General features: G+C 32.0%; 1 protein-coding gene across 1 annotated transcript in view; it reads right to left on the bottom strand.

Moving 5' to 3' along the window:
* The window catches only part of LOC126770071 (ras-related protein Rab-37), an 80,967-nt gene that overhangs the window by 59,802 nt on the left and 5,631 nt on the right, over window positions 1–15,534 (bottom strand). The window contains exons 2-3 of the mRNA XM_050489222.1: window positions 6,532–6,690; window positions 5,058–5,168 (exon numbers count right to left, since the gene is read on the bottom strand). Of these exons, the coding sequence (XP_050345179.1) occupies window positions 5,058–5,168; window positions 6,532–6,690 (270 nt within the window). The remainder of the gene's footprint in view (window positions 1–5,057; window positions 5,169–6,531; window positions 6,691–15,534) is intronic.

The raw sequence follows: 15,534 nt of genomic DNA, 5'->3' as shown, positions 1-15,534 counted from the left end.
ATGATCGTCGGAACAGGTACCATACTTAAAAGGAAATGTATCATAAATTATGAGGGAAGTTACATTTGAAAGCAGTTACAAACACATATGTTGTCCTTTTAAAGTACTGTATAAAAACATCTTCGAATAGATTAATCGCTTACGCAGGCAAGCGTAAGGTACCCTATGTCCTTTTCTGTGCTCCTGGTACACATGACAATGTGGTATGCAAAATTCATTTCATGATGATTTAAGACGTGAAAGTGTAGTACAAATAATCAAACTCACTATCGCATTTTTAATATTAATTAGGATAAGCCATAGTCAAGGCCATTTCCATTCGTCAATCGTCGATCACGTGACATATCATAAGTAATTGTCAGATTTATTCATTTGGATCTCTTCTAAAGGCAATTTGCAATCAGTACATAAAATTCCTACGGAAAAATCATTTCGTCAACAGTTTTTATTGAAATAAACATAATTATTCTAATTAAATTAACAAAGATTGATACAATAATAAAACTTATAATACCTATTTTTACGTTGTCCGTTAAAAACGATGATGCTTAACCAAAAATGTACACCTAAAGAGCATGCTAGTTGTATACACTCAAAATTGGGAGAAGTGTGCAACATTATGTGCGTCTGTCTAACTTACAAAATTCAAGCAGAATACTTAATAATATAATCCTATTAACTTGAAAGATTTCCACTTTCTCATAAATCTGAAATTACAAATAATGGACATCTACATTAGGATATAAAATATGTTCTGCTGGCTTATGGTTATTGTCTTTATTGAATATTTTATGGAGCTTTAGTCCAACAAATTGTTTGTTTTTACTTTTTGAAGTTTATTGATGCAAACATAAAATTCGCTATGTTTTGTTTTCCATCGCATTAACTGATAATAATATTACGAAACTTCTAAACTTGCTCTGCTTTTTGTATGAACATCATTAAACAAGTTATTTGATAGAAATAATAGAATATAATATGTTTATATGTTATTGTGTTAATTTTACGCCTTTATATTTACACTTACCATAAAGTCATTTATTAAGTTAGTTTTTTTTTTAATTGAACATTTCTGTCTAGCATTTGTTTACATAAGAATTATTTACATCAAGAACTAGACTAAATAAAAATAAAGATACGCGTAGCTAGTGTAAATATCATGAATTTCTTAAAAAGTTTTAAGCATTATATGTATATAAGTTGAAGCGAAATTGATAACTCATTCGTCTATATTAATATCCCATCAAAAACATAAATGTTAAATTAGAGTCAAGTTCAATATTATGATATTTGCCCTGGTTGTTGACTTCAATGACAAAAGAAGTGTGATCTAAATGGGTGCCAAGTTCAATGGTCAGTCCTGAAATTTATTTATAACAACATAAAATATGATTTCTTCAAATAACTTAGGATAATATATTGAGGCCTAAGGTCTGACTGACAGTGTAAGATCATTACATATAAACAATTACCTATCTTGCATAAATACTAAGAACTTGTTGACTTCAACGACAAAAGAAGTGTGATCTAAATGGGTGCCAAGTTCAATGGTCAGTCCTGAAATTTATTTATAACAACATAAAATATGATTTCTTCAAATAACTTAGGATAATATATTGAGGCCTAAGGTCTGACTGACAGTGTAAGATCATTACATATAAATAATTATTAATAACGTAATAAATATGAAAGTCGACCATACTCTTAGTTATAAGTAGTTATAAGTACGGAAACTGATATGTTTGGATTAAAAAAAATTAGGGTGGTATTCCACTCTTTATATACTGTCACGGGGTTCTCGTGTGTACGGGGTTCGTTCCACCAAGTTACCGTTACATTAATAAAACTCATCATAAAGATTATAAAATTTTAATTATAAAATTTACAACATAAAAATCAGGGGGAGGACCGTTGACAGTATCTGGTCAATTAAGTTAATAATAAAATATTACAAGTGAGTTAGCTGTAAGTGAGTTGGCATCGGTTAAAATTAAGTGATAGATTTAAATAGATAAGCAGGGTAGTGCAAACCCTGAACGCATTGTCATAATGAGTGAACAAATAAATAAAAGAAGTGCGAAGCAAATAAAAGCACCCTCATCAACAGCACGCCACTGGACAAGCAGCCTCTCCTCCATAAACAGCAGAGCCTCCAACAGCTCCAAATCAGCAACAATTCCTCGGGTGAGTCCACCGAACAATATTATATTACTTTGTAATGCAATATACAAAGTATATATAAAATTATAGAAAATAAACACTCCGTGTGAACAAAACAACTTATTACCTATCTTGCATAAATACTAAGAAGGTGCTAAGAATGCCCTAGACACAGGTACAAAGAAAACTAATTTAATCAAACCAAGTAATAACCTAGACAATTGAGGTTATTAAAGTTAACTTTTAAAGTGTCTAAACGTAGAAAATTATTGCTTAATTAGCAATAAAATAATATTAGAAAGCAAGAACTATATTTAAATTAATGCAACAAAGCTTTTAAGCAATTCGAATCACATTAGGATTCGACTTAGGTCACCTAGTACATTGACAAAGTCTATGTTCAGTTTTTGAACAAAATATGAAATTGATAAAAATAAATATTGAACCACGTGGTATATTGATTATATAATGTAATTTATGCATCAACTCACCTCAAGAGTGTTTAAATAAGTAGAAATAAGGCAATATATGACTTATAATGCACGTGGCACGGTTTTGATACAAAGACTGGAATTAAACGAAGAATCGAATAAATATTACTCAAATAACAAATAATATGCCTCGACTAAACGAATACAATGTGTTTTACTTACGGTTTGGTAACCCGAACTTCTCAAATAAGTTTTACAAAATAGATGACATAGGTAACCCTCAGTTAGTATAATTTTGTATAAAATCTGCAACGAATTTAAAAACCAATATACGAAATGTACAAACAATATATTCAATGCCAACGATCCACTATATTCAACGAATATACTTACAAAAAGGAATATATTTAATCGTTTAAAACTGACATCGTAGTGCTGCCATCTCTCAAACCGCACAGATAATAAATGCCGAAACAATGAATGCCGATTCGATAACCGTAATTTATTTTATAAACCGGTTAGATTAGGTAAAATAAATACAATATTTTAATAAAAATTAAATATTATTGGGGTGCATGTCAGTCACCTCCACGTGGTGCATCCTGGGCAAAGGGGTCGACCAGCAATCCGATGTTTTTTCCGGATTGCTTGTCGACCGCGACTGAGACTGACGCGGCGGAAGTGTCGCGGGCCGCTCCTGGTACTTCTTTGTTGCGCAGAGTGGACCAGCGAGCGGTTTCGTGGCAAATAGGAGGACTTCGGGCTGCCGGAGACAGGAGGAGGTAGTAGTAGGACGAAGGAGAGGCGGGTTCGCCCAGTTTCGGTGTCGATGCTGGGTGGACGGACTTCGGTCACCGCCTTCTCAAACTCGTTTCCCCATCCAGGCGCCAGCCTGTGGTGGGACCGAGGGCCTTGCCTTCACCGGCCGGGCCAAGAGGAGAAAACCTCAATAAAAAACAACAGGTGGGTCGCTCACCCAAAGCGACGGCCGCAGGCGGGGTCGTGGTGGTGTGCTAACGCGTTCCCGTAACCCCGCCATCATGTGGTGAGGCGGAAACGAGGAGGTTTTAGTGGGTAGGACGGTGGCCTTCTGCCCCGTGTGTCCCACATACCCGTCCCGGTCGTGTCCGGGCGGGAGGCATAAAAGCCTTTCCTCCTCGAAAAAAAAAAAATTACAATATTCACGTGAAGATTTTAAAATCTTTAAAAATCGGCTGTTATCAATTTGATTGCTGATTCTTACACTACAGGCGCTAAAAGTAAGTGTTCCTAATACAATAAATTAATTGAAAAATTATAATAAAATGATAAAAAATTTACTAGTTTTAGGTTTATTCCTTTGTATTCACCCAACTGGAACTGGGTAGTTTTGATCTATAGGTCAGTCAGTGATAAAAATGACGATTTTTAGACGTTAATATCTAAATAACCGTTTGAGGTCTGTTTATGAAATTTAGAGCACATATGTATCTCGCAGGTTTCAATATATGAGTCAAATTTTCATGTTTATGTGAAATAGTTTTTGAGTTATGAAGAGGTCTAAAGTGGCTCCAAATGGTTCGTGTAATATTACACACGGTGCTGCTCGTCAGTTCTGTTAGCTGGAACTTGGCTTGATATGCTACCGCGTTTCTAGATTACAAATTCGAAAGTATGTCCGTCTGTGTTGGTACACTTGCACGCTTATATAACTAATCCGAATTTGATGAACTTTTGTATGACGCAAGCTTTGTGTTTCTTAATTTTATTAAAAGCTTTTTAGTAAAAAAAAAGTGTATTTTAGTTTTTTTATCATAAAATTTTATTATTTGATAAAAAGAAAAAAAAGGTTAACGTATTTTATTTTATTTATATTAGATTTTTTGTTCAAAAAAATAATTTCCATTGCTGAATGTCGCTCACTGCATATATACAAAAACAGTTTGAAAAGCGCTGTACCCCTTTCAAAAACTTTTGACAAGTTCGTCGAAATTTTACTAATTAGAGTCCAACGACAGTTTCATAATGCACTCCCCACGAACATTATAAAATAAATGTTTCTTTTTATTAATAATAAAACATCATTATTTATTTTGATATTAAGCATGAGTCAGTGATAGCATATTAAATTATTTCGTACAAGAAGCTTATATCTATCTTAGATCTAAAGATAATCTGCTTTTATCGTTTTATTTACAGAATAGCAATTTTAAAAAGCGTACACCATTTTGACGTTTTTTTTTTCAAATATAGATAATTCAAGAAGTTTAGACAATAGAAGTAACTTTTGCAGCCCGTATCTTTTGTAGAGATTTTCCAAAGATTAAAATATATTTATTTAGAGTGTACTACAAGAATGTTATCGTGTAATTACAACGGTAAGATTGACTGACATTACTCAAATATACAGAGTGTTATATTCATTGGAAATTAAGAAATTGCTTTTATATGCAAAATCTTTATATATTTGTATATAAAAGTACTTACCGTGAAACCTATACCGACGGTTGCTGAGAAGTTCCCGGGTTGGAATTTGCCAGTTTCGAATTGTACCAACAGCGAAGTCTTCCCAACCCCACTGTCGCCCAGGAGAATCGTCTAAGAACATTAAAAAAATATTAAATCAATACATTCAATTATATTAAGAGAGCACATTATATAAACAATATTTATGTAATAATTTTAATTTTAATAATATAATGTTATAAAATTGATGTTTACGAAAGACTTAAATAAATACATATAAATCAAAATATTGAAAATATTATCAAGAATGCTATGATATAGTAAATATGTGTTCGAATTATTCGTTGGAGTGCAATACTGATATTCTCCCGCCTATTTGAAATATTTCGTTTGGAGCGGTATGTTTTGTTTACAGTTAATAATAAAGGTTGTCGATTATATTAAAAGTGTATAACTGTAAGAGTAAACGAATTAAAAGGCAATAATTTAATATATGATAATATACGTATACGGGATCATAAACGACATGAAAGATCACAAAGATCTTTAGCCAAGAATGAAAGAACCTTCGACCTCCACGAATTGGTCATATCGATCTACCCAACGGCTTACGAGACAGACAATAACGTGAAACTTCAGCAAATTAGTGATACACGTTATCACTAATTATTAATAATAATAATATTATAAATTATAAAACCTGTATTCATTTATCGTAAGGGTTATCCCCTTACATAACTTATAACACCAAGGAAAGTATTATTGAAAATTGTATCCATATATTCTTCATATAAATAAAAATAAAAGATTTCTGTGATATACGGACAAACATAAGCAGAACATAATATTTAAAAAGTAATGTAAAGTTAAAGTATAAGTAATTAAGCAAAAAACAAGCACAACTTTATCCGTCATACGCACCGATAAGCGACAAAGATTTTTTCATCTCAGTAATAATAATACCTACATATAAACATACATATGTATTAATAGGATATTTGTAGTTGGATTGTATTCATTCATATTGAGATTGGAACACACCCACTCGACCATCCGAAGCAGAAATATTTGTAAAGCTAAGGCCACACCCATGCATCCAAGCGTGGTCACTCGAAGTCTACCGTAGCGAAATCTCTTTGTTGGAGATATTTCGCTTGGGCAAACAGGTGTAGCATTAGCTTTATTGTATATGATGAATCACGGTCGCGTTTCTCTTGTTATTTAGTTTAATCTGACTTTTCGTAAAACACCACAATCATCAATCGGTTTGAAGGGTGAACAGCCAGTAAACGTATACGCATAAGACATGTATCATCTCAGGCAGCGTATTGTCAATGCTGTTGTAATGTTTCTGACAATTGGGTAAACGAATAGGCTGTGCCATTTGCCTTTAATTTTTTATTTAAAAAAAAAAACACCTAAAGGAGATACCGTCTTGATATTCGAAATTTGAATCTGACAAGCCTTGTGCATAAAAAAAAGGTAACGTTTTTACCTTATGTATAGGGACATCTTCATCAATAGCCGTACGAACCGGCGATTCGGGCCGGTAGTCCCTGTAGCCCGTCGGCGAGGGTGTGCCGCGCGGCACGGGGGCACGGAGCGTGTCATCTTCAAACACGTCGTCGCTCATACTGTCATCAGTTCCCATGTGCTAAGCATAAGAATTGCATTTTATTTATTATCATCATACAAGCAATTATATTTCTTCTTAAATGCTTAAACTGAGTTTTTACTTAATTGTATTTAGAAAAGAAATTATCTAACCAGGAAATCAAAGATCATGTGAAGATAACGGTGCAATTTGAACATCATAAACCTAAGGAATGAGAATGAAAAATGGTAGCGAAATTCTTAATAATATTTTAAATTTATAGAAACAAAAAACAGTATTTATTATACTAAAAAATAACATATTTTTCATGTATGGTACATTTATTAAATAATATAAATACAAATTGGATACTATATATACCTAGTATTAAAGAGTCACTTCCTAAGATGTTTTTAAATTTTACTTCAGGATAATTTACTTTGATATATATCCAATAGCACAATGTTAATATATATAATAGGGACTCAACTTTGTTAAAAGATCGTTTTCCTTACGGAAGTAGATCGTAAATATAAAATGGTTAGTTAAATATTAACATAACTCGCTATACCCACTACGTTTTTATACCGACTTTTGTATTCTTATTTTAAGCTAGCTGACCCACCCGGCAGACGTTACACTGTCAAATTTTCTACTTAAATCCCTAACTAAAAAATCCCATGAAAAGAATACTATCAGTGGTCACTACAAGTTTTTCCTAAATTTTCTATAATAATAATTTACAAATAAGTTCGGCTATTCTCAAGTGATGGTTTACTGGTGGTAGGTCTTTGTGGGCAGCGGGATCGTGTCGATAAAACTGCGGCCCGTACTGTGCCCGCTCGTGGCTCTGCGGAGCTCTCCTCAGGCAAATACAATAACTTAGTGTAACTTAGCTTGTTCGTAAGTAACATTACTTATGAGCTGATCACTTCAGCCCAGATGATTTGAAACAAATATAGCAAATTCGACTCCAGACCAAGAGCAACTTACTTTTCATTTGTTTAATTTGTGTTTGTAAATCAAGTCGTTGCAAGTTGGAACTGCTAGGTGGAATAAGCTCCAAGCCTTCTTCAAAAGAAGAGAGGAAGCCTTAGCTCAGCAATGGGACATTTAAAGACTGTTATTTTTATTATATAAAAATTAAATTTTTAACAAACAACATACACAAATACAGTAAAAATATGTATTTACTCGTATTTATTATTTAGCTTATTAAAAAAATAGGTAAAGCACAAAGAAAAGTATATTTCTATAATGACTTCGGAGTTATGTCTTCAAAGAATATTACGGCTCTAAAAGATCTTTTGTTTAGAAATAAGGATGATCTTAAACAAAAATATATATTTATTTCTCCTTTGTATATTTTATTTTAACAAAGCACAATGAAAATACAGAAATATATCGACACGATTTATATTTTTACCCCATTTATATTACTTTGTACCAAAAAATATATCATTCATGAACCTTATTAAAAAGAGAAGTAGGTTATTTAGTTATAGATATATATTAAATGTCATCCTAATATTAGAAATGCGAAAATGAGTTTGTTTGTTACACTTTCACGTCTTAATTACTTGACCGGTAGGTAAAAATAGGGTACATATTGCCTGCATATGCGGGCAATGCCGCGAGCCGCAGACAGACAGTCCTGGGTTCAAATCCCAGATCTGGCCAATAATAATTTATTGGATTTTTCTAACGAAAATTCTTAGTAGCAACCTAGAGTCTGGAAGATGGAAATCTGTTCACTCCCGTGCCTCGGAAAGCACGTAAAGCCGTTGCTCCCGCACCTGAAATCTTTCCGAAGGTGTTCGTGGATTGCCATCTCATCGGATTATGAGACTTAGGGAATAGAGAGTGCACCTGTGTTTGCGCACGCACTTGTGTACTATAATATGTCCCGCGAAGTGGACTAATCATTTAAGATTGGCCGCCATGACCGAAAACGGTCCGGAGTACATTATGATTGTATCAATAAAAAAAATATTGTGATAAATAGCATACAAGCAAAAATCAAATAATTACGTAAACAGAGGATACTTTGCTTAAAAATTTTAATTACTTTTACTTTTGGTTTTAGTTCTTTTTAAGAACTTTGATGCGAAGAGTAAATGTTATAAATGATATTTTTTTTAAGTTTTTTCGGTAACGATTACAAAGTTGATCAGCATTTCATTTTGATTCCAGATCGTTATTTACATAAATTAATTTTATCTTTTTACAGGACTAATACTAATTTTAACAAATCAAGAAAGAAAATGAATCGGATTAAAATTAATTAGATTGCTATTAGCGATTCAGGATTTCGGTAGAAATAATTAATCAGCAAATTTATTTGTCGATTCGTTAACTTTTAACGGTGATCAGCGAGTACGAGTAAATAAAAAAAAAGTTATCATAAAATTACTTTCTTTAAAGAATTATTCAAATTACTCTCAAGGATTTTTAATTTAACTTAAATCTATTTAGATATGAATACCGAGAACAGACATTTCTAAACGACGTTTTATAATTAATAGTCTTCTTAAAGTGGTCGCATAATCATCATTGAAAATTTAAGAGTAAACATATATGAATTAGCATGTTTCAAATATATTTTTTTTATTGATAACACTAGAGTTACATAACCAAAATCAATGGGTGTTGTAAAAGGTACTGGACGTATATATATCGTATTAGTCACACTATTAGCCTGAAATAATGACGCTGATCAGCTTCAATGTAAGGGTCATAATGTACATCAATAAACTCGCTCGAGCGCACTGACATTGTTCGTGATCATAGCCGTGTTTACCCCGTGCCATACAGATTATATGATAATAGACTTTGACACACAATCAATCGGCTTACCACGTCTGTGTTCAACACATCAAAGGCATATTCCAGGGCCAATATGTAAAGTGAAGCACACACTGTTTGTATTATCGCTGCGTAAAATTATCGAGACGATTGAAACGTCGCTGTATTTTTTATTACATCAATGCTTCCTTTTGCGGAATAACATTGTAATGTAGTACATAATTATACATATAATGTCACACGCTACAGAACTCAATAAAAGACCATTGAAAAATTTATATTAAATATTATTCTCAGCCGGTTTCTATTACGATATTGAGCAACTAGTAATGATTTACAACATAATAACATTTACAAAAATTAGGTAACTGTAAGTTAATTTAAAAGTAAGCTTTAAAAGTGAAAACTAATACGAAATGGTTCGTTTTAATTTGTTTCGGTAATAGGGGGCAAATGGGCTGAAGGCACAGATTATAGGAAGTGACTTCAGGCGAACATTAAAAGGCTCGCAAGTGCGTTGCCAGTATTTAAGGAATGAGTAGGTTTTTCAAAGATTCCCAAATCATATCGGAAAAACCGCAGGCGAAAAATACTCTTAAGAAATATTTGTGCAAGCTTTTGAAATTCATTTGAATTTTGATTGAGACATACATAAAACGGTAGTTAAAAGATAAGCTTGTGAACACACTATCAATCTTTTACATAGCGACAATGAAATCACCCATATACACCGAGCTCAAGAACGATCGAAGCACTCTGTCGACACGAGAATGTTCATCTGCCAAAGATATAAGCTTCAATTTCCCTTACATTGTTTTGTCTATCGCTTCACTATTACATACATACATATAGTTATATTACATGAAGTCGAAATCAATGTGTGCGGTAATATATTATTTGTACGGTTTATTTATTTTGTAATAACCTCTTCAATATTAATTAATCATTGACAATTCAGCTAAGTCTGTATTATATTTTTACGGTTAGCTTAGCCACAAGTACAACTAATGTCTTTAAGTGACAGATTAATTGATCACGTGATATACGATGGAGAAGACGTCGTGGAGAAACACGCACATTTTTACATTTCACTATTGAATTGCCAGAGCACTATAGGCGCAATTCTTAACCTCGACACAAGCAGGCGGACATCGTACATATGTAAATAGATTCACCGGGCTTATTTCCAGTTGAGTAGAAACTAGTCTAATTAGATTAATTATTTATGGGTTAAAATAACTATTTTATTGAGCAAGATTAAAGGATATAAAATTTCACATTACGACCCTAAGGACCATTAATTGTCAACAAATATGGCTGTGAAAAAGTAGACATAATGATATAAAACAGAACATAAGTTGTTAAAAACCCACAGCTGGGATAATGCAGTATCTACTTTTGGAAAGAACTTTCGGAGCTTAATCCACCACGCTCCAATGCGGGTTATATGAGACATGCAAGAATTCTCACGATATTTTCTTCATCCCCAAACACAAAATAAATTATAAGCACAAATGTAAAACAGACATATAAAATCATATCGGTGGAGACACGGCGAGTGTACAACAAGGGGATTGACCGTCTCCAAACCCTCTTAACATTTTGAATTGGCTAAAACAAAGATATGTTATTCGTTCCATTACTCTCATCAGTTTATCTTTATTATTATTCAAGTCGCTATCTGCCGGCTTCCTTTACTATAGGGACGGTCATGGCTCGGTCATGGCTCGGTTGTTATGTTGTAAATTGATCTTTATAATTATATAGATAAGCGTGTAAATCGCTTGTGATTTATGTATGAGTCATATTTTATAATTGGTTATTTGAATTTTAGGGTTTAACTTAACACGAGTTGCCCGTGACTTCATTTGGGTGAACGTTATCTATGAATATATAATTTTTAATCTATTCTCTGGGACTATTTTAAGAAAATGTTACAAGGTTTCTCTTTAAATATATATATTGTGAGTTTTTTTTATAATATAGGAAGGCGGATATGATATGAGCCACCTGATGGTAAGTGGTCACCACCGCCCTTAGACAAGAAATATTAACCACTCTTTACATCACCAATGCGCCATCAACCCTGGGAACTAAGTAATATGTCCCTTGTGCATGTAGATAGATACACTGGCTCACTCACCATTCAAACCGAAACGCAATAGTAGGTACTTATTGCTATTTGGCGGTACAATATCTAGGTAGGTAAGTGGGTCTTACTTACCTAGACGGACTTGTTCAAAGCCTTACAACCAAGCAAAAGGTTCATTTAAATCTATTTAACAATATATGCGTAATACTTTCATATACAGACCAATTTCTTAGTTTTTTTGCATGTATTATACATAAGCAACATATTTGTATTTATTTTAGAATTGTGTAATCTTTTCGGACAATAAATTATTAAAATAATCATGTTTTCATACGTTACTTAACTATATGGTAAAATTTCAACTCGTTTATAAATAACCCTCATACATCCCCCTTTATCTCTGTAGTGTACACACATCTACTATAATGTATTAATTAGTATTTTATAATATGAATATATATTATCTGTGTACCTATCCATATGTCAACTCGTATGACACACATCGCGGAGCGCGGGAAATAGAATATTAATATTGGTATTGGCGCGAAGTGAAGACGGTGTGTGTGCATAGCGAGCTGATATATAAAGTACAATATGTATTATTTCATTTGTAATACCGATATTACGACTTGAGTTAAAGCAGGGTAAAAGGGTGAACATTACCATCTCAATTACTGAAAAAGAGTCGAAATAAAATATACGGACCCTTTTCACGCTTAAAGCGGCGTCGATGTCTATTAATTTTATTGCCGTACTAAAGGTCTTGTAAATTGTAGATAATATAAGATCATTAGTTAAATGAATTCTGTAATTAACGGGATAATAACTTAAATAAATTATATAATAATAAGTTTTTCATTTATCTTCTAGCGTTTTTGTTAATCAATTTTGACGTAAAATTTGTTTTTTTTTTTATTGTCGATCTGTGGCTTGAATACAAAGAAAACCGCAGTATCGTTTTTAATTCAAATTACCTTTATTTTGCAATTCGACTATTTTTTGTTATTTTGCGGCACGTTACCATTCGGATGTTATAATTTTTTTCTTCTCACCTCCTTATAAAATAATTTAAAAAAAAATACACTATTTTTTTACATTTAAATTTGGAATACATTTCACTAAATTCCTAGCGAGTTATTACTATAGTTAAATGCTGACTGGAATTGCTGTTAGCATTCTTGCCAACATTCCGCGTGGTCATTATTGAGTAGATATTTTTAATTATGATGCATATACATACATAACTGAAATCATAACAATAAAACTCGAATACTTTAATAATGAAAAAAATAATTATTCAGTATATTAAGGTACTTACCTTATTAACATACTATTTAATTGTATCCAGTTTTGCGAATGAAATAAAATATACCTAATATTTAACAATTCGCCTCGGTCTTAATTGGTTGAAACGTTATTTTTTGAGAAGACTTATTGCGTAGTTTTTAAATAACAATACAATATCTTAGTAGAAATGGCATTTTATTTCTTTTTTTAAATCATCTTATAAAATGCATTTGAATGTATGAACACATCAGATTGTTAAGAATGCTCTACGAAAGTTCTTGAAATTAACTCTGTTTTTTTTTTACATGAACAGATAAACGCTAGGAATCTATGCTAAATCTCTAATCTCCTTGGTCTCCTAGTATCTCGGTAATATGTAACTTTAAAAAACACAAATATTCATTTTACAATTTTTACTGTCTTGACTGCTTTAAATTATGTATTTATTTGTCATGTAAAATATAAAGAAAAGTATAAGAATTACTTACAGTTTCGAGTTTTTAATTAAACTTAGTTCATAAACTATGAATAACCTAACTAAAACAAACCAGCGTAGGGTTGTCATAAAATTTCAACCCTACTCTGTGTACCTTGAGACATTTAAAAAGCTTAAGCTTTAGACAAAAGAAGTTAAGATTTTTGTCAAACTTTAAGTAAAATGTCTTTCGCGCATAATACAAGAGGCGAACTAGTTATAAAAAAATGTATTTTAAGGAGCAGAGGTACACTTTTTCTCATTAAGGCCAACTTCATCGATCACTGGGCCTTCATTCTCGTTAATAAAAACCGCTTTAAATACACGCGATTGACATTTTGGATTAAAAGTTCATCAAACGAAAATGATTTGTTTACGAAATTAACATTCAGTTAATTTTTTTTTTGATTTCAGAAATATACTTTAAGCAAGAAAAAAGAGAAAAATAAAACAACATTATTCGATAAGGCAATTTGAAAAGGCAAATGAGATTTCATCTACATCGGTGGGCGTGTGACCTAATCAACAAGAAATTGGGATAAGCTATGAATTACATCCAATTTATTTACACCATTTTATTTTTCCTTGAACCAAATAGATATGATTAAAAGAGTTTTCTTCCACTGAACTTATACATTTATTTATTTTATACAAAGAACTTATTTTTAGTGTCTTAGAGTAAAATTGACAAAACCCGTATTATACACTATACGATACAGTAAGTGGAATAGGGCGTAGAGCAGTGTTTCCCAACGTGGGGCCCACGCCCCACAGGGGGGCAATTTGATAATTAAGGGGGGCAATTTAAAAATGGACTCGACACGACTTTAACCCTTTCGTTAATCATTTACAGTAATTTACTGATAAAAAAAGAAATCGATTTGATATAACACAACGTGGAGACTTGAGCTTAAAGCTAAGTTACTTGGAACCTAACATAAAATTTCTGTGCAGCAAGGATCAAGCACAAGTATCGCACTAAATGAATATATAAAAATCAATATTAAAAATATTTTTAATTTAACTTTTTCATTATATGTTTTGAAATTTTACTTACGGTATTTTGATAACAATTTCATAGTGATTTCTTCCTAAAACTTATCATTTATATTTCTTAAGGGAACAAAACAATTTTTTAAGGTTAAAAATTATGTATGGGGGGCATAAAAATTTTAGAAATGTTAAGGTGGGGCATAGCTTTAAAAAGGCTGGAAAACACTAGCGTAGACTATGTTTATAATTAGGAATTATACAGAATTTTGCGAATTTCGATATATATTAATATTCTTCGAAATAGTTTTTTAATTTTCTCACAAAACACAATAACTGCGCGTAGCAACAACGAAGTAAAATAATACAATACATTATATGAAGTACTTGCTAATTTTGTTATAAATGCGTCCTGAAGTATATAGATATAAATTTGATATATGTTCGTCCTTAAATATTACATCTTGATAATATAAAATACAATTTTTAATGTCGACTCTTGCGCTGCGAAACATTCACGATCCTATTATGTGCATATAATTTTCAACGCAAGGTTTATGCCTCCTGCCATAAATCCAGTGGTAGCAGGTCTAAGGTTTGAATGCCGGTTTGGGTTAATAAAGCTATACTTAAAAATTAAAGTTAGTAAGTAATTTTAAAGAAATAACAAAACTAAATTAGAAACTTGATATGTTAAGATTTCCTGTTTTGGAAAGCACGAACTGTATGTCGACTATTTGATCCATAGCAATGTTGTCTCATGGGACTACAAGTGATGAAAAGAGAGTGCACTTTCCCTATACCTCCCTCTCAGTTGGCTTGCTTGTTAACAATGGCAGCGTGTTCGATCGCTCATGAAGAGGGTATCAGGGATTATGAGATAACAATTAAATATATTCAGAATTTTGAAATATATTTAAAAGACGTGCGATTTATAGAACCATTATATTCTATATTAAAATACATATTTTGCACTTTTTAATCTGAAATAAAATATATAATAATATTTTAAAGATTGCGTATGATTTGATTTTCGATGCTCAATTTTGAATGTCTAGACGAAAAATGAATAAAACGTGTTTTATTGCCAATATTTATTGGTAAGGGATCCAACGTACGAGCAGACTTCTAAATAAATAAACGCAATGTAATAAAATAAACAAATAGTTTTTTTTTTTTTTGTAGGTAGTCATTATATCCAAATAAATTATAGGTTAACTAAAAATGATTATGTGTTGGTCACAATTGTGTGTGC

This window comes from Nymphalis io, chromosome 8 (assembly GCF_905147045.1).
Source record: "Nymphalis io chromosome 8, ilAglIoxx1.1, whole genome shotgun sequence".
NCBI classification, from domain to species: Eukaryota; Metazoa; Arthropoda; class Insecta; order Lepidoptera; family Nymphalidae; genus Nymphalis; species Nymphalis io.
The sequence above is the reverse complement of the archived record's forward strand: the minus strand, read 5'-3'. Positions and strand labels throughout refer to the sequence as shown.